The sequence below is a fragment of the Diprion similis genome, chromosome 1 (genome assembly GCF_021155765.1).
Source record: "Diprion similis isolate iyDipSimi1 chromosome 1, iyDipSimi1.1, whole genome shotgun sequence".
NCBI classification, from domain to species: domain Eukaryota; kingdom Metazoa; phylum Arthropoda; class Insecta; order Hymenoptera; family Diprionidae; genus Diprion; species Diprion similis.
In genome coordinates, this window is record NC_060105.1 from 17,382,226 (window position 1) to 17,402,804 (window position 20,579).

At 37.2% G+C, this 20,579-nt stretch overlaps 1 protein-coding gene across 2 annotated transcripts in view; it reads right to left on the reverse strand.

Moving 5' to 3' along the window:
• LOC124406461 (neprilysin-4-like) overlaps window positions 1-20,579 on the reverse strand; it is a 42,275-nt gene that overhangs the window by 4,654 nt on the left and 17,042 nt on the right. Inside the window, exons 2-14 of one of the 2 annotated variants that reach the window (XM_046881890.1) lie at window positions 19,719-19,760; window positions 17,816-17,880; window positions 17,424-17,605; window positions 13,876-14,121; window positions 11,845-12,050; window positions 10,361-10,537; window positions 9,336-9,434; window positions 5,982-6,126; window positions 5,531-5,745; window positions 4,232-4,408; window positions 2,812-2,974; window positions 2,004-2,052; window positions 1,378-1,445 (exon numbers count right to left, since the gene is read on the reverse strand). In XM_046881890.1, the coding sequence (XP_046737846.1) occupies window positions 1,378-1,445; window positions 2,004-2,052; window positions 2,812-2,974; window positions 4,232-4,408; window positions 5,531-5,745; window positions 5,982-6,126; window positions 9,336-9,434; window positions 10,361-10,537; window positions 11,845-12,050; window positions 13,876-14,121; window positions 17,424-17,605; window positions 17,816-17,880; window positions 19,719-19,730 (1,804 nt within the window). In that variant the 5' untranslated portion in view covers window positions 19,731-19,760. Of the gene's footprint in view, window positions 1-1,377; window positions 1,446-2,003; window positions 2,053-2,811; window positions 2,975-4,231; window positions 4,409-5,530; window positions 5,746-5,981; window positions 6,127-9,335; window positions 9,435-10,360; window positions 10,538-11,844; window positions 12,051-13,875; window positions 14,122-17,423; window positions 17,606-17,815; window positions 17,881-19,718; window positions 19,761-20,579 lie in introns of those variants that run through there. The other variant, XM_046881897.1, reaches the window with a different exon arrangement.

Consider the following 20,579-nt stretch of genomic DNA (forward strand, 5'->3'; position numbering starts at 1 on the left):
ATTCGGGTGGGACTGATATCTTCGGAAGAGGCTTTACATACAAGTGCGATAGAACTTCACTTATAAGTAAGTTCGTTGAACTGTACTTCGTACCTCTTCCTCAAGATCACATTAAGGCATATGTTTAAAGAATGTTACGGCACATGATAGGTTTCGGTAAATGTGACGTAATAATAATAGACTCGGATTCCGGATACCAATCACCGATGGGTTATATATGTTTCAAATTGTACAATTTGTTCGCAAAATGAATTTAAGCTTGGTGTTTAGTTTCAAAGGGGATATAACTATTATGTGATTCAAAATCTGGAATTAAATTTGTATTAGAGATGCGATTCTTTCAACCGGAAAACCCATGCTTTGGAACCAAATGCATAATCTTCTCATTACCATCCGGGATTTGAGTGGCCGTCTGATTAATTAACCAATTTGATTTAGCAGCATAAACCGCAATACTTTTACAATTTGTAGCCAACAAACTAATAATGTAACAACATTGTTGACACTCCAACTGATAGAGACAGGTCCCAGTTTATTTCTGACCCGTACGTAGCTGAGTTGTTTGAATCCTTAAGTCGCACTTTTATATGGTAGTTTTTGGGGCTAGCACGTATATCAAGTGTTTATCGGTGAAACCGATGTTTTCAGCACTTGCGAGCCGAAGATCGATGCGAGCCGTAGGTCGTAGGCAAGCCGTAGCCCGGAGGCGAGGCAAAATGTGCTGAAATCATCGGTTGGCCGATAAACAGTTTACGTGCGCCCCCGATACATTATTTTTCCGGCATCGGTATGAAAAAGTCCACCAAGAATTTTGTAATAAAGCTTAATTCGGGGTCCTGGGGCGAAGCCCCCAGAAGAGGGGGAAAAAATGTTTAGGAAGTTTTGATATAAGAGGTGCAGAGACGGATGAACAGAATAAACATGAAGTTGCGCGCGTCGGTTAGACTTCGACTCGACTTCGATATATCGATATCTACATAAAGCTCTTGCAGATAACATTTTCCTCGCCTAAGACGCTGCACCGTGTTATAGCAACCTTGCCTTGATTGCATCCAAGACAACATTAAAACTCTTTATAGAAGAGTTTAAACGTGTAAAGCGTTTTCCCATTATAGAAGTACAAAATATTTCCAGCCCAAATCCGATGTGGCTTGCACGGCACAAAATAAAAGAATGGAACTTGAGTCAGAGAGTGCAGAATGGATGAAATTCATTATAACAAAAATAAGTTTATTTACTAACGTTGAACCTTGTGGCATCATTTGACTTAAAGTAGGGGGACTATCTTGTGATCTCGCGGATGAGACACGAACTACATGCAATTAATATATTGAAGATAATTCAAACAGCTATCAACATTTCGGTACTTTGATTTACCTTGGTCGTCAAAGCCGTGCGTTAATTCGTGACCCATTATTGCTCCCATCGCTCCATAATTAATTGATCTAAGTGAAGAAACGTATTGAGATTATAATATAATTGACGTGAGGCAGCTAAAATACGTAATTTAGTAAACAAGTATGCGTAAAGTATGCGGTTGTGTTCGTTACACAGCAGTAAGATTTTACACACTCGTGTGTAACGTCTCATTTAACGTCCTTGTGACGAAAACTACTATTTAAATATGGTATTCGTGCTGACAAAAATTCTGCATAAACTTTTTTGATAAACTCTGAATTTCGAAAGACTACAACAATAAAAAAGATTACGACTTTTAGAAACAAATAAATTTCAATAAAGTTTCATTCACAAAATGATGTTGATTTTTTCCAAAACTTGTTGCATTTTTCATAAAATAATGAATGTGGATTTTCTAAATATTCCTAAAAAATGTCAAAAAATATCTGCGACATCTATTATATGTTTTAAAAATAAAAGTTTTACAGAGAATTTTATCCATTGGTGATGGCACGACGGTTATTCTAACAGTAAATGTGACCTGGTGATTGGAAACTCTCAAATTATTTTACTTAACTTAAACAACTTGAAAATTTTCAACTCACTCTATTCCATTACCATAGAATGGTGGATGCAAAATGCCAGCAGGAAATGCTGAAATCAAAGAATGATACAGGTAAACCAAATATGGAAACTGACAAACCTTCCCAGACTCCAAAAACCGAGGAAATACTTGGGAAACATCTCAAGATGATTGAGTGTTTCATTTGATGGTTTAAATATGACGTCTTGCAGATATCAGGCATCCGTTGTACACCATAAAAATATAGAAATCTGTGCCATCAAACAACACAAAGCTCCGTCTAGAGACGTTCTATGGATATACCATATGATACTATGCCACAAGACTAGAGACCAGAAGACTGAATTCGGGTGGTGGGGGTAGGCCTGTATATGGCAGCCACCTGGCAGCACTGCTAAGCGTATAATACTTGCGCAATACGGCACTGCGCAGTCAAATAGTTCAGAATAATTGGAGTCTCTCCCCCTACCTTGAAACAGATGAGTGTGGAGATGCGCAGTATCGGATTGCGCAAGTATTCTACGTTTAGCAGCGCCGCCAAGCGGTTGGCATGTATTGGCTCACCTGAAGCTACGAGCTTGGATAGGAGTTCGACCTCCTGGACTATAGCCTTCTTAATACCGTGCCTGGCTTCGGACTATTTCACTTCTTCAAATATTCTGGGTACAATATTTCCGCGGTTTTTACTTTCTAGGATCATTCGTTAGGAAAGTAATGTTTAAATTCATGCAATGACAATTATACTCTTTAATTGAAAGAGTTTACGGCATTCGTGAAGTTTTATTCGATACGATTTTATTGAATGGTCCATGCATTATACTATCACTTACTGACGGAATTTAAGATTGCGCTATAAAACGCGTTCACGGTGGTTCCAGTTGAAATCCATCTATTTTTATCAGGTTTCTTTCTCAAACTATTTAAACTCTTTCGTACGCCAATATTGGTCAGTTTCAAGAACGTCTCTAAAAGCCTCTTGTCCACCACTTCAGCCTAATGCAACAGAAAAACAACATGGTTTCATTCCTACCTAAAATTACAGTAATCGATGCATGTACTCGAACAGCCCATCTCAGAGGATTGGAAACAAGCCGGAAAAAACAGTTGATTTCACGATGCTTTCCGTTCAAAAAGAAAAAGCATTAGTAGAGAGAAAGAAATAAAAAGGAAATTCAAAAAGATGTTTATAAATTTATTTTTATACAAATAAACAAACTCAGAAAAACATGATCGTTCATTTAGAAAAAGTAATAATGAGAAAACAAGTCGCAAAATCAGTTTTTTCGCGATACTTTTCATCAACAGGAAAAGGGGAGAGTCTGTCGGCCTGTCCGTGAAAAATCAAGTTAAGTAAAAAATCTGAAACTGATAGAACTCACAGCTAAATGAAAAAGTTTTGAGTTCTGAATATCAAAATTTATAAATTATTTCTTGTATAAATATGTAAGCCGGGAAGAACATAATCGTTTAGTTAGAAAAAGTAACAGGGAGAAAAACGTAATAGGTTTTTCGGTTAAACATTGAGAATCGATTGATTTCCGGTAGAACTGGAAGTTCAAATTACACGGGACATAGCGATTTTTCATGCCCATCATTTGATCGCAAAGTCCTGTAAGCTTCAAATTTTTTCATCGAACTGTTCTCGAGATCATCGTGGAAATTTCTCAGAGACACCCATAGACCGACATTTTCTAGGAATCTGTTTCTCAGATTCTAGAAGTTCGAAAACGTAAAGATTCGTTGAAATTAGAAAAAGTGATTTTCGACCGAAACCAATACTTTTCTTGACGAAAAGTAAAAACCTGAAATTTATACGAGTTCACATCCAAACGATGAGCATGAAAATTTACTATATACTATTCTTTTGGAACGTATACGTATTGCAAAAATTCGTAAAACTAGAAGTAGTCAGACACAATTCATCCGACGTTCATAGAAAATTTCATATAAATTGCAATGAAAGGAATAAAATAATGCAACAAGACAAAATGTCATGAAAATTAAGGAAACATTTCGTGAAAAAAAGAAATTTTTAACGGCAAAAAATTTTAATCATAATTGACGATACTGCCAATGAATGAATTGGTTTGTATGGCAATGAGAAGTACCGCGAAAAACACTATTTGCACGTCCTGCTTCCAACTAAGAATAAAACTAACCAGCTGCTTAACTATTCAGTTTACACATTCAATCTATACGAGTCAGCAGATGATACAAAATCCAAATGAATAAAAATGCACTGATACTTACGCCGTTATAAAATTCATTCAGACGGTCTGGATTGGTTATCCATTCCGGGAAACCGACAAATGGTCTTATCGCTGCTAATTTTTTATGGGCTGTGGCTCGTGTGCCTGCATCCATCCAGTCTAGCTCCGCGACCATTTCATCGAATGCCTCTTTAATGTCGGAGAGCATTTCTAATGCCTTAAAAATCGCAAATGTAATACATAAGATGATACTTGTGAGTCGACGATGCATTCGTCTTTGTCTTGGGCGCCTTCGGCACCCTCAACGCCAACTTGAACATCATTTGACCGTCGGTAGAAATAGTAATCAAGTACCAACCATTATTGAAATTTAACGAAGCGCTTTGTATAAGTAATAATTTTACTCGATTGTGAAATAAACATACTGCGTTATTTGGGTTAAGTTAGGACTCTTGTAATTATTCAAATCCAAAATAGTAATGCGGAATCAGTGCGTAAAATCAAGTTCATCGTTAAACTTACGAACAATCCAAGCACTTATTTTTATGATAGTTATGACGTTTAATTCAAAAAAAATTTCACAAATCATTTAGGTAATGCTTAATCGAACTTGTTTCAATCATTTATTATGGAAGAAATTGAATTTTCTTCAATTATACATTGCAAAAGTAATTTGTAGTTGAATGTATAATCAAATTGAAAAAAATTTACTTATAACTCGTAACATTTTTTTAACCCAAGTAGTGTATAGTTTAATAATATTTGATTTATTGGCGATAAAATAGTACATATATCAGATCAACCATAAATCCACAAATGTCTGCTACATCGTCTCTGACTACTAATGGTCTCTGACTTGATGGTCGTCATGATATAGTAGACAAAAGAAACTTTCAAATTTTAATAATTACGAGATTTTGTTGGTCCTATCATAAATAGTGCAATGACGAGTGTTACATAGCGATATTTATTTTTGTTTTCACTGTATTTTTGCCTCGACATTTTCGAAGACGTTCGTGAACACAGCATTTACTGTATTGGCTTATTGGTCGTTACTATATCATGGCCTCAGGCAACTAGTAGTCATAATTTTTTTCCAAATTTAATTCTGTCGACTTTACACGAGCTTCAAATTTTAATAGTCGAATCATAATTGACATCGCCACAAGTGCGGCATCTAGAAATTGGCTTGACAAGAGATAAGCTGATGAAAATGACTCTAGATTTTACCATGAACTTGAACTAAGTATTTTGTGTTTGTTGTCTTGGAGAAAGAAAAAGACAGCTTCGATTTTCAAAAATGTAAAGCCATTGAAAAAGAAAATTTTTTTTACAATACCTTCTCTCTGGAGTGTTCGTTGAAATGTCTTTGTATATATAAGTAACTGAGGGCCATTCCAAAATTAGAATTCACGTTTCCAGTACAGCCTTTCCATCTCGCAGTCTTCTCCTTCAATCCAAACAGTTTTTGAGAAAATTCGAATCCGAGGTCACGGAATTTTTGTAGGGTTAGTGGCGCAACTGTTGAATACACACCCCACCATGCGTACCTTGCTGAAAATATATTCCAACATGAAGAAGCAAGTCGAAACTCATTTCAGAAAAAGACATGGGGGTTAGAAAAACGTACCAAAGCTCTTTGAACATTTACAATTTGTAATGTTGTGACATTATCGCAAATTACGAAGAATTTTCGTTTATAAAAAATTTTCACTAGCATCATATCAATTTTTTCAAATTCAGATAGTACGAAAACCATCTTATAGCGTATAACAAAATTACAATGTCACCTAAGGTTGCTGGGGGTGTATTTGCCAATAAGCCTGGCAACTTCCGAAGGTACTCCAAATCCATAACGATGATCCGGTCCATGTTATTGTTTATTGTAACATTTGTATTGTTGAAAACCGCGCCCAAGTACGTCGTCCAGTTCCACTGAAAGCATTATAGTTATACTTAGACATTTTTGTCTGCAAGCGGTTTCTATAAAGTTTTCTGTGATATCGCTTAGTTATAAATTTCAGCAGAACCGAGGGGTTAATCATTGCTGTAATCCGGCGTACTGTATGCCTCTTAGTCGTTATGTAATCATTGTTATCTCTTGTAATACCATACAATTTTTTTAATCGTTATAAAACTTGCAATATTTTTGTAATCTCCATAATCATTTGTAATCTCTCTGAAATCTATGTATCTTCAGTGTATTTTTAGAAATCTTCTTGCAGTCCTTGTATCCTGTGTAATCACTTCGTAATCTATATAATCTTGTAATCTTCGCAATATATTTGCAATGCTTGTAAGCGACGATTTCTCTCGTCGCTCATGTTTACGTGGTGACTTGGCACCGGCAACCCGAGCTGTTTATGCGAGGGGATTAGTGCCTAGGACAAAGAGGCTGTGTGGGCCCCACGGTTTTCCAAGGGATCGACGTTTCGACCAGCGAGGCGAGGATCACTTCTCGATAGAGTTCCGAGTGAGCAGATTATACGCGACGCTATACGTTTTGTACCAATTATATAAATATAGACTCAATACCGCTATTCATCCTTCGGCATTTCTTACAGTTCAGAAGTGGGATAAAGAACTTGTTTTTTATCTCTTGTGATGCGCGTGTAAATGTAACAAGTATTGCGTGTATGTTTGGTGTTGGGAGAACGACCAGCAGCGTGCCTTCGTTATATTAAAGCAAAAGCTTATTTCTAGGTCTATCCTAGCAATATATAAGCAGGGTTCGGAGATCGAATTACACACGGACGCGAGTCAGCTAGGGTTGGGCGGTATTTTGTTACAACAACAAATCGAGAATGATTTAAAACCAATTGCTTACTTTAGCCGACAGACCACTAAAGAGGAACAAAAATATCATTCGTATGAGCTCGAAACACTCGCGGTCGTAAACAGTCTGCAGAGATTTCGGGTTTATTTACTAGGAGTCCGGTTTAAAATCGTAAGCGACTGTAGTGCGTTGCGTTGTGGGATCTACTACCACGCGTGGCGCGGTGGTGGATTCAATTGCAAGAATTCGATTGTTCTATTGAGTACAGGGTTGAAAAGAAGATGCCACATGTCGACGCACTCAGTCGCAATCCAGACGGGACCGACAATGAATCGAAAGAGATAGATGATGTAGGGTTATTACATATCGAACTCGGAGATTGGTTGCTGATCGCTCAAATGCAAGATCCGCGATTAAAATACGTGCACGAAGTGTTGAATAGAGAAGCGAAAGACGCTGAGGAAAAACAGATCAAATCTGATTACGCGCTCAAGGAGAACCGGGTGTTTAGAAAAACGCCAGACGGCCTCAAGTGGGCTGTGCCGAAGGCAGCGAGACAAAAAAAATTATGAGACTATGCCACGACGAAATGGGTCATTTCGGGGTGACAAAGACGCTCGAGAAATTGCAAGCGGACTATTGGTTTGGTTCGATGCGACGTTATGTGAGACGATACGTCGCCACGTGTTTAAAGTGTCTTTATATTAACCCTCAGCGGCACACATTTTTCCTTACTTACTATCGACTTGGAATTTTGTACTCGAGGGTGGTTGCGGTCGCTGATTACGAATCTGCTCCCAAAATTTGAACATGCAAGATGGCGAACCAAACGTGCAAACATTCGTTTGACGAGAGCAAAAGTTGGTACCCCGGGGTTTTCAGGGTCACTGATTACGAATCCGCACTCAAAAGTTAGAAATTCAAGATGGCGGATTCAATATGGCGGACCAAAACGCAAAAAGTCGTTTGACCTTAGCAAATCATAAAACCCAAGATCTTTTCCAGACTTTAAAATCAATTGCAATCGTTTTGCGGTCATAAAATCCGTCATTTGAAGTGTACAGCTGCCATATTATTGTGTCCACCATTTTGAATTTTGCAAATCTGAAAACGGGTTCGTAATCAGCGACCCTAAAAACCCCCGCCTACCAAAAATCGTAAGGATACTCTTAAAACTATCTTCAATAATACATTTTTTCTAAAGAAAGTGCTATTTTTCAAAATTTGTTAATTTATATAAACAAATTAACGAAACATAAAAACAATTTGAACACAAACTTTCATCCTCTAACATACCAAGATCATAATATTACAAAAAAACACCGGTTAAATCGAATAAAACTACTCTAAAATCGTAAAAACGTGTTTTAAAACAGGTGGCATTCTGGAATGCCACTATGCCGCTGAGGGTTAAGGAACCGGCCGGAAAGCGGCCAGGCTATCCGATAGAAAAAATCTCGATGCCTATGCACACGGTACACATAGACCACTTGGGACCGTTTGTAAAAAGTACGACCAATAATTCGTATTTCCTCGTAGTGGTAGAAGCGTTCACGAAATTTGTATTAGCAAGAGGCAAGATTCAATAAGAGGAGAGCTCCTCCTAGGAAATTTAGTTGCGGAGATATCGTTGTGGCCAGACGCATTACCTGTACGTACGATGGTGCAAGTAAAAAGTTGTTGCCAAAGTACGCTGGGCCATACCAAATCACTAGGGTATTAGACTGTGATAGGTACGTCATCGAGGACGTCAAGGGTGCTCAGCGCACGCAGAAGCCGTACTGTGGCGTGGTTCCGGGCGACAAACTGAAACCTTGGACCACGGGAGTCAGCGACACCGAATCGGACAACAGCGAGGACGAGCTTCAGGTCTCGGACCCTTCTGAGAAGTGCGACGTGGAAGGTGAGCCCTTGCAGTTCGTTCAGGCCGTGTCATCAGGGGATGATAGGTTCGGTCACGGATCCGGAATGACGGGGTTACCGGATGATGATCGGCATTACATGAGCTAATGCGCGATCGTTAGACACGATTGAGCAGTCACGGATCCGGAATGACGGGGTGACTGGGTGACGATCGGCATTAAATGTGTTAATTCGCGATTGTTGGAAATAGTTGAACAGTCACGGATCCGGAATAACGGGGTGACCTGGAATCATTGGCACTATGTGCGATAAGATATGTGATCATTGGGGATGATCAAGCGGTCACGGATCCGGAATGACAGAGTGTCTGAACGATAAAATCGTTGTATATCAACTTGCTATATTTGTAATCGTAATTAGTATCGTGATTAACCCTCCGAGTAGAAGGAAGAATGTAAAAAACTTTATCAAAGAAAATACCAGCACAAAGTATACATATTCATACCTGCTGAGCATACAGGTCCGTCAGACGTTGCAGTTCGGTAACTGTAATATCGTGAAATAAGTGATTTACGCTTCTCCTTTGTTCTTGTGTTGTCACAATCTGTAGAATGAGAAGAGACAGATTTATTAGCAATTAGCCTGTATCATTTCCAAAAATTACACAATACATCTGGGAAAGTTGAATATAAAACGTGTAGATGGGTTTCCGTAAGCAAATGACAAATGGTATACACCTGGGTTGTCTCTTTAGTTTTACGTTATTTATTCATTTGCATCAGTTCCGATTTTCGAAATGCAATTAACAGGAAATAGCTGATAAAGAGTTTGAAGATTATCAAAAGAAGTTGATCACTGCGGTATTATTGACAAAAATAATTTTACCTATTATTAGTTAGTATTAACTTTGAGTTTATCAATCTATCGGAAATCACAGTAGTGCAAAATTTTGAAAAATTGAATTTGCCTTTCGAAAGACAGTACCAAAAAAGATATCCATGATTTTTTTGATTTTTTTCGGCCAACAGTTTTTGAGCAATAGCGGCGGCAAATTTTCCAGTTTTCAATATCACGAAATTTTCAACTCAATATATCTTTTTTTCCTGAATAGATAGAAAAAAAAATTCTTGAGACGCCAGAGTTTTACAAAACAAAAACGTTTTCAGAGGTTTTTTTTCTATCGATTAAGGAAAAAAATTCCGGGATTTTGAAAACTTGAAAATTTGCCGCTGCTATTACGCAAAAACTGCTGGCCGAAAAAAAATCATGGACGTCTTTTTTAGTACTGTCATTCGAAAGGCAAATTCAATTTTGACCACCCGGTACAACTTGAACTCATATATATACCGGTAGAATATCTTGTGCTTAGTTTTTTTTATCCTTATAATTCCTCGTTAATGACTATTGTTTTCCGCGTAGATGAGCGCGAGGATTCAATGAACCACGAAACGTTGCAATGAACCGATTTTTAAATTACAGAATGGTGTGGAGTGATTGAATAAGATTTATAATGAAATCAACAACTTTCACCTTCGCAATTTCGGTGCTGAATACTATCAGTTCGTTAGCAAATGCAGCACTCTTGTTGCCAGCCCCAGCCAACTCCATCATCGATGTTACATACTTTCTATATTCCTTCAACTCCGACTGGAAACGTGAAGGCTCCAAAAGATATCTTTCGCTAAAGCCAGGGGAAACCTGCTCCATCTTTGATAAAAAATGCAAAGCACATGAATTTAATTTTCAATTGTCATTTTGAAAGTATTTTGCCCTGAACCCTTTCAAGAATACATTTTTCCTTACAGGCGGTTCACTTGAAATTTTGCATGCATGGGCTTTTGTGGTCGGTGATTACGAATCTGAACTCGAAATTCAAAAATTCAAAATGGCGGATCCAATATGGCGGACGTAAATTCAGAAAGTTGTTTGATTTTGATAAAACTGTATGTTACATGGTTTTCGGGGCCACTGATTATGAATCTGAACTCAAAATTCGAAAATTTACAATGGCGGATCCAGTATGGCGGACAGACGAAAACAAGAAGAAAAAAGTTCAAAAAATTCTGTAAAATTTTTTTGTGTGTATTAAGTTTGTGTACAAATTTGGAGTTGGATTTTCATAGTAGATTAGTAGAAAATGCTTTTTTTCGTCGAAATGTACGAATTTTGACAATTTGTTTACATGTTTTTTTTTTTTGTGATAAATAAATAAATATATTAAAAATTGTTTTTAGATTTAAAAATATTTCAGGGACCATGTGGAACCAAAAAAATCTGCAGTTGTTGCCAAAAAAGTAGTTTAATAAATAAAAATCTGCAAAAAACATTGGGATGCTGAGCGTACGTGCTTGAATTAAAGGGTTAAGCAAGTATATCAAGCTACGTGCAGGTAATAAATTATAGAATAATAATTGATGCGGAAATAATATAATAACGACAACTTGTGTAAGTACAGTATTCCCTTCAAATAGGGTCCCTCTAAATAGGGCCGCTTCTCCTAATCCTTCCTCGAGTGCTTTCCCCATCAGCTACCGTATGTCCATGAGGAAAGTGCGCACTTTATGCGCGTGCGTCAATTGGTTCGAATTTTATTGGCTGACAGTTACCGCCTGACTAAGCAGCCGACGCAATACCAATCTCGAATGTTAGAAAATATCCCTAGGAGCCCGCAGCTAACGATGGGCTTCTAGGGACATTTTGTGACAGTCGCGATTGGTATTGCGTCGGCCGCTCAATCAGGCGGTAACTATTGGCCAATAAAATTCGAACGAATTGACGCACGCGCATAAGGAGCGCACTTTCCTCATGTACACACGGTATATCTATTTACGAGTGTGCGGTCAATTTCCTCTGGATAGGGATACGCAGCCCTGTTACGTAGTTAAACCGTGTCGTGCTCAAGCTTTTGATGGGGGGAAATAATCTTCAAGAACCTCATTCCCCTCACCGCATTTGAGCGGCCCTATTTGGAAGGAATTCTGTATATTCATAATTATCTGTATTCCGTGTATTACCGTCATTCGATTTTTTGTCGTGTCTCTGACATCCTCGTTTATGTAGAAATTCACAAAGAGATTGAGTCCCAGTACTCTCTGGACAACTCCGGATAAATTAGCTAGATTTAAAGGTTCGATGACATTTCCCAGAGGAGGTTCTCTGGGTAAGCCCAGTCGAGATAGAACATCAAATATTGGTTCGAGGCCCAGTTCTTCAACGCTTTCTACGAACAGAAATGCAACATACATATGTATACAATGTCATGACTCGATTGACTCTTCTTAATATAAAGTACTTGGATACAAAAATCACACATGTATATATAACCCTAGATTTGTATATTTGTAGTTTTGCTTTCAGTACGATTCTTACGATATATCAGATATGCAGTACAGTGAGAGAAGTGTAAAAGTAGAAAATTGAGAAACAGAAGTTTAAAATCAATAATTGATATTGATAATAAGCTGGGCTGTGTGGTTACCAGAATTCTTCGAGTGGAGTCCGGTCGAGAAAAATCTATTAGTTTCGGTCGGTCTCCCGAGATTTTGGGGATTCCCGAAAACTTATGATGCTTAAGTTAGTAATGTTAACGTAATGAAACATTGGGGGGAGAAATGAATATTTTTTAAGTCTCTTGTGACTTTGAAGAAATTAAGTTTTCAAAGCATGAATACATTTTGCTTTGTTATGGTTTACCGCATTTCAGACATTTCTGCAATTGTGAAATGACCATTTTCCGCAATTATCGGGATTCATGAAAATGTTAGGATTCCCGGAAATATCAGTTGTTTAGAAATTCTAGGGATTCCCGGATCCTCCCATGAAAGGTGATATACTTTTTACTGAAAATATTGATGTCATTTAGATATAATATTTATTATTTGTATTAAGTATGTACTATTTGCCCAATATTATAAATATTAGGTGAGTTAAGTTACCGATGTTTCGGTTTTCTCAAAGATTTCGGGTTTCCCAACCATTCCGGGATCGCCAAAAAATCTGATCTGATATTTTTTCCCCGAAATTTCAGGAACCTGCACAGCCCTAATAATTAGGTACTATAAAGGAGAAGTTTCGTATCAATATCTAATACAAGATAATTATACATTGATAAGTTTTATGTTAGAAAAGTATCCCCTCAACTTAGCAAGAAAGTATAAAGCTGTGAGTTAAAAAAAAAATGGTTCATGGATCAATAATCTAAGATGGCTTAAGTATCATTCACAATCAACTATATACTATTGTTTCCAATAACTTGGCCAATTTTTTATTTATTGGAAAAAAGTCCTTCAGGATTCTGGACGGCCTTTTCCAAATAGTCTTACTGAAAAAAGAACGTCCAGATATTTTCATTAGAACTGGAGATATGAGCTGGTTTTACAGTTTAATTAATATATCTATCAGTTAAAAAGCGTTGCGAAATGTTATTTCTTTCAAACTTGCGTGATTTTTGATCACCAATTCGATGACAAAGCCGCAAGTGATTGTGTCTCATAAATTAATACATCGCTATCGTGTTACCTCAAAAGCGCTACGGAAGTGGGTACAAACGACGTCATATTATTAAGGCAAAGGTATCATGACTGAGTTTAAATTTATTCGCAATTACATTAATGACTCATTTATTGCAAAATTCTATCAAGAACTATAATAGTTACGACTATAATCTTTTTCTTCTTTACTATTCCTATTAATACTTTGAGTTAGATGAAATAAACCAAACTCTGATGCGTTTCGATTTTTCACCATTCACAATTAAACTAGCACGTGAATTTTGCATACAATTTATTTGATAGAGAGAACAATATGACGCACAACTTTTCTGTGAAACTTTTTCTTCTAAAACCTCTTTTCAGTTTTCGATCATTTTTTTTCTCCCAAACCCAGACCTAACTTTATTCGAAAAATTGAGATTGTAATTCCGGACATTGGGTTGACTTGTAAAAAAATTGCCGGATTTACGTCACGCCTAAATAGCAGTCGGGCTATTGCCCGTACATTTGGACTGGGCTAACCGTAAGAATAATACGTCTATCGTCACTACTGACCTATATCCATGCAAGTTCTGTAGAGCGCCCGGGCCAACTTTACAGGCCTCAGGTCATTTGGAGAGTTTTCTTCCTCAAGCAAAACTCTGAGGTTTCTCATGAGCTCTTCTCTCAATAAACTCAGTTGATCCCACGAAGTTTGACTCTGCGGTATGGGGTTGTTTTTAGTCCAACCACCGCAGGCGAATCTGTAGAAGTCATCACAAGGCTCAAAGGATTTGTCCATTGACTCTATAACTCTTGCGGCTAGAATTTATCAAGACATAAGACGATTAGAGAATTCAATTTAAGGCACCATTGAACTGACTTGTTGTATTATATTTCGTGACGTCATAAGCACTACAGCCTTCTAGACGTTGAAAGTTGAACCAACTGACTAGACACTAACGATAAGTGATTTAATTGGTCGGATCTAACGGAATAGGTCAATAAAATCACTTATTGTCGTGTTGTGCCAGAAAATTGACGTAAAAGGAAAGTGGCCATCATGAATGGACTCCCGTCACCTGAAAATTTCCTCGTTAAAGTTTGCCATAATCACGGAAAGCTAACTGATGGAATAGGTTTTGTCCAGATTACGTGTATGCTTTTATATGTCCTAAAACCTTTGTTGGAAGTGAAAGAAATTCTGAAATCGTAGAAGCGCTGAATAATGAACAAATCGGCCATTCCAATCGGACATGTTTGATCTGACGTGATTTTATTTATTCATCATTATTCATAATAAACATTATCAGCGATCAACGTCAGCAATAACTGAGTTAAGAAACTACACTTTCATTTCAGTTACGATTGAAAAATTTTCCCAGTCGGATTCGTACCCCCGTTGTTGCACACTTTAACGCGGAAATTTAAGGTATGGTGCATATAAGTATCGAATGACTCCGAACTCGAGAGCTTTTGCGGTGGCGCATCTCCTGACATCTCCTGTCCAACTTGAGACAGATCCAAAAAAATTTTTAAGCTAAAGACATCTTTTTGGGTTCGATCTCTTAGCTGAAATGGTGAAAAAAATGTTTTTTTTTCAAATATGTACGATTATGAACAAAAAATTTCATTTGTCAACCATAAAATGGCTAAAGAAAATTGTATGAAAAAATTTTGGGAATGAAATTCAAAAATCTAGCCACGAGGTCGAATCGATAAACAAGTCTTGTTTGTTATATCCGCAGTATCGCCATTTTGTTATTAATTTCAATGAAAAAATTCTGAAATGTTCTTGAAACTGCGAATAATAAGGCCCTCAAATTCTAAAAAAAAAAATGTCAAAAATAGGTATGATTTTACACCGACCAACCTGTACCCCCCCCCCCCCCCCCCCCTCCCGTTAATGCAGGTACATATCTCAAAATCGGAAAGAGGTACAAAAGAATGTTTGTACTAAATTTATACAATTTCAAGGGGGAAAGATGATCCTGATATGAACCGAATTGTGGATTAGGCAATTTTTGAGTCTACAAGTAATGTCTTGATTCTATACAGGAAACTCGTATTTTGGATATTCAGTTATGGAAAAATCTCTCAAATTGGGTGTCAATTCGTACCCTCAACTTTGTTCTTATGGAGATATAATATCATCTAGCTGTGGCCTACGGATTTACACTCAAATTAAGGGTTTTTTCCGCGTAAAAGAGCAGTTGATAGTGAATGCTAATACAAGGTCAAGGAGGTGAAATTTTTTATTTAAAAACTGTTTTGGTGATTTTTTTTTCACCATTGCTGAAAAGTTTTCTCGTGGATACAAAACTAGTGAGTTTCAAACGACGTAATATTCTTTCTAATTATAATGAAAATCTTGAATTATTACGACCACAACCTTTTTAGCGAGAATTTGGGACAGTGAATAAGTGCGGAAGTTGCAGTAAAAATAAAAGTAATAATTTTAAGGGCTTGAAATCTTCTTTGATTTTGTTATCAGCTGATTATATCCCAAGCAGGTATTACCTATCTAAAATTGAACGTTATTTGTGAAATCTCAAAAATAACACAATACACAAGTCGACCCTTATCAGCATCGTCTTTCTCTCTTGGAGCCCTGTAAGTTTTTTCGAAGACTTTAGCTTGTACCTCTTTTTATGTCTGAGATATTCGTCTAGGATGAGTAAAAACTAAATATTTTATATGATACAGCGGATACATAATTATATTAAGCAACGCAAAAGGAGAACTATGACGCACTAAGTTGAGCCTGCTTACCACCAAGAGAAATCAAGCGAATGCGAATATTGCGCTAACACTTTTTTTCGTTTGATTTCTTGCTGTACCTACCAAGAATTCAATGCGAAGTAAATATTTACGCAAGTTGTATTTATTCCGTGTACTGTATTTTCATTATCAGAATTACAGTGCTCCGAGAAAAACCAAAACTCAAATATTTTGACGTTTTTTCCAAGAGGGATGCAGATGTTATATATTACATACGATTCAAAATTTCCTGGCGAATAGGAGCTATTCCAAATTATTAGAAATAGGAGGACGGAGGAATATATTATATGTCCGTAAATTAAAGTACAAATAAGATGGCGTTGCTGTAGCAAAAGAGACACACTTAAAATAAGGCGCTAAGAATTTTTAGAGCAGGACAGAATTAAACGGAGCCGGATAGACATCGGCCACTTTGTGAAGGCGCCGTTTTCAAAAAACTTGTGAAATGACTCTTTAAAGTTCCAATTAAATAAACTTATTTGTTCATTGAAAAACAATTTAGCTTGATTGAAAGCAACTTGAGCAACTTTTTACAGCACAACCTCAAACCATATTAATCCACATATGGAAGGTAGAGGAACAACATACAACAACGTCTTGTGGCAACTTTTCAGATTATATCGAGTATATTTTTATTTCACTACGTAAATAAACACCTATTCGTCCATTTACAGAGTGTGGACTTTTGGTGCAGGGCACGAATATGGGATATTATAGGTACGATACTGACCATGAGTAGCAGGCTTGGCTATCCCCGAACATGCTTTATTTTCATACTTCTATTACGTATTAAGTAAACCCTTTCAAAAAAATTCTATTCCATTTTCCGTACTCTCGATATGAATCGTCAAAGTTGTGCTTTTTTTCGGCCGTAGAGTGGTGTTACACCTCAAAGCGTCTAAGCCAATAAGTGTTTGAAATACGGTTTGTCGATTGCTCAACTATTAAGTCGAGGTTATGAGTTTATTTAGATCAGTAGTTTGCATCGATGGAAGGCTTGCCAATCTTGCCATAGGTGGCGCAAACTTCAATTCCCCCTTTCGTCTTTTGATTCACCCTGCAGGCCTTGTGCTTCGTCCCTCTATTCATAAGTCCGTGTCAGTTGACGAGCATGCGTAAGGTGCCCAACCTCCGAACAGTGCGGTAAAATGACGCTGCGCATGCGCACTGGTGAAATGCTATACTTTACCCATTCGCGCTTTTTTTTGCGCATGCGTATTTTCGAACAATGATAATACTCGTTCGATTCTAGCACTAGCCTTTGGGGATCACGCTGCAAACTTCACGCTCATCGGAAATGACCCACTTTCCGCGCTTGTAACAAAATATACTATTATGATCACCTGTTTTGACGCATTCCTCGCTCTGGCACATCTCCTTGTATTCCTCTTTGGTGAATACGGCCGTTTGTAAAATTAGCGTAGCTACGAGTGCAATAACGGCCACAGTCAAGAGCCCCGCGACTAGAATCAGTATCGCTTCTTTTGATCTCGATTTCATGGTATCGGCATTCGTATTGTATTGCCTGGAAAATGAGTAAAATAAATGTATTATGCATAAATCAATTTTTCACGAACTGCTGTCTAAAAATAAAAATCAACGCCCAATAATGTGAGACCGTTTTTAGACCACTGGGTACAGATTATTATCAGTACAACGAATATTAATGGCACCATAGGATTCCAGGGACTAATATACATATAAAAATGCGTAAATTTGTTAATTGCGAACATACCACGATGCGTTGGACGCCTGTCTTGTGAGTTCGGTTTGCCCAGCACGATTTTCGGGGTCGTTTACCTGTTGTTAAGGAATGAATTATAATTTGTTAGGCCTAGATTAGTTACGTTATTGATAAAATCAGCTTAGTGCTACCGATACTCCGTTAAGCCTTAGTGTATCTCAAGCAAAATTCGCAAATAAATTTACTAAAGCGCTTTCCAAATTAGATACGCCAATTTCGATATTATCGTCGAATGGATGATAAAATATTATATCTCTAAATTTTAACTCATCACTCGTCGAATTAATCACAATATTTCTGGGTTTCACTTCAGATGCAGTCGATTAGTCTTGATTATTTTATTAGCGTAAGCTTTTTCATGCGAAACTCTTCTAGTAATATACAATTTGCCCCAAATTTTAAGGAGATCGTTAAAAATTGTACTTCTTGTTGTCCAAAATAGTGGGTTCGTTACAGTAGAAATTACTACAGCTATAGCACCAGTAGCTTTGAATTGTGTTTTTCCTGCAGAGGTCATAACATATTTTGTTATCCTGATGAAACGAACCTCTTGTAATTTCGAATGAAAACATTTTGACCCAACACGCGCAGAGCAAAGAACGGTATATTCGAGTAGAAACTGTAGCAAAATGCCAACAATAGAATCTCCCATTTATGATTATATGATAGATTAAAAAAATAAATGAAAATATTCAACGACATCCAACGTGGATTAAGTTATCTCTATTACCAGGTGGACAGATAAAGCCACGAAAGTAACATAATTTTAAATACTCAATCTGGACCGTTTTTGTTTCTCTGGACCGAGATTTTTCAATTTACACATACTGTTGTATAAAACAGCATTTTATACCCTGATATCGAATCATAAAAACTAATTTTATGCACATTGTTGCAAAAAGTAATATCTTTAATACATTAAGTACTATCGCAATTCTAGAACCAATGCCGATGAAAAATATTTCTGTTTCATGCAAAAATACGAGCAGAAACGGTATGTCTGCAATTAGTTTCATGAAAATACTTCAAATATCACGATTCTATAGCAAATTCCGAACAAATTAAATAAATAAATTTTTATATATTATTGTTCGGCATTGCATATAGAATTGCGCTGGTTGTGGCATTTTCGCATCAGTTCTGCATGGGCTTTGATCATAGTCAAAATAAGTGACGTTCAACGCGGTCGGTAACCATCCTCTTAACTCAGCGAAACTTAGTTTCACAGAACTTTGCGTACATAACTTTTAAAAAATTTGGCATCTTCCTAACTGGCATTAAAATGGAGTTCTCTTAGTGAAATAAGTGGTGCCAGATTCAGACTAAGGAGAAAATGGATGATGATAGATGCGGATACACTTTGTTGCGCACTTGTCGTAAGATGCAAATGCGAGTTCAAATCTTCTTTTACAAATAACTTTCAATGGTCAACTGGAGTCCAAAGGAATTTCAATGCTTCTAATCAAGCCATATCATTTTGAATTAAGGCCATCGGTAGCTAATACATGTCGATTAATACACATAAGCCTTCGTCGCGTAACTTTGTACTCTGTAAGAGTATATTGAAGAGGGGAATTCGGAGAAGTAGGCATGAGCTAGCTACACGAAAAAGCTTCAATTGGGTGCGTATTAATATTGAATCCTAAAATCTGCAACGTAAAAAAAAAGAGTTACTTAATTCATCGAATCTCTATCAAATTTTTCGTACACGTGTTGTGATGTATAGTACAGACACTTAGATAGATTCAGACACGTTTGATATTCCTAGAAATTTTAGGACCCACGATTTCGGATGAGCACCGTTTGCACGACTGGCCGCGCGCTTAGGGCCAAGCAGAAAACAAAATTAATATTTATATAATAAAAAATAATTATTAAGTGATTAAAAACTTACTTTATATCTCATCGTACTTGGGATGGTGACTCAGTTACGTCTCTGCAACGTAAGAATAAATTTTAATTTAAAACGATATTTTTAAACAGGCGTGCTAACTTATCACAACTTTTTCAGTATTTTATGAAGCCTAGAGGGTTTTATACATAGGTATATGGACTAGGTACTATTTTCAAATTAAAAAATAATCAGTTTCTGAAGCAAGGAAACATAGTTTTCGATATAATAGCCGTAAAGTACTCCACGATGGTCGCGTTTTCCGGCAGTAAAGTTGAACTTTACAGACACGTGCTTGGGTGGCAGCACATGGAGCGTGACTTACATACGCGCATCTCAAGGTAAGATTTCATGGGCAGTAAAAAGAAGCGGCAATTTAGTAACTTACCAGATGTTACTAACATCGGTCTAGTAATTTCACGCAGTAGCAGCGTTGCTCATAAATTTGCTGCTCTGCTGTTCGGATTAATGAACCACAAGCAGCAAAAACTTGCGCCGGAAGTGCTAGTAACTTTCAGTGAATTGCTGCTGCTACTGCTACTTTCTGCTGCCCGTGAAATCTTACCTTAAGGCTGGAATTTCATGAACAGCAAAACATAGCAGCAGCAGCATTTCCCACCATCCAATCTTTCCGATTGGTTGAATAACCTGACCTAACCCGAGTCAACAAATCAGAATGTTGGGTGGTGGTAAATGCTGCTGCTGTTACTTTTTGCTCATGAAATTCCAGCCTTACGTCTAGTTATTTTATGGTCTTTGCCCTATTTCCGATACGCCAAATTCAACTTCTGGCGGTAAAAACACTGATGTATGTGTGTCCGTTGACTGAAGAATATAAAGACAGTTACCCCTGGGTAAATTTTT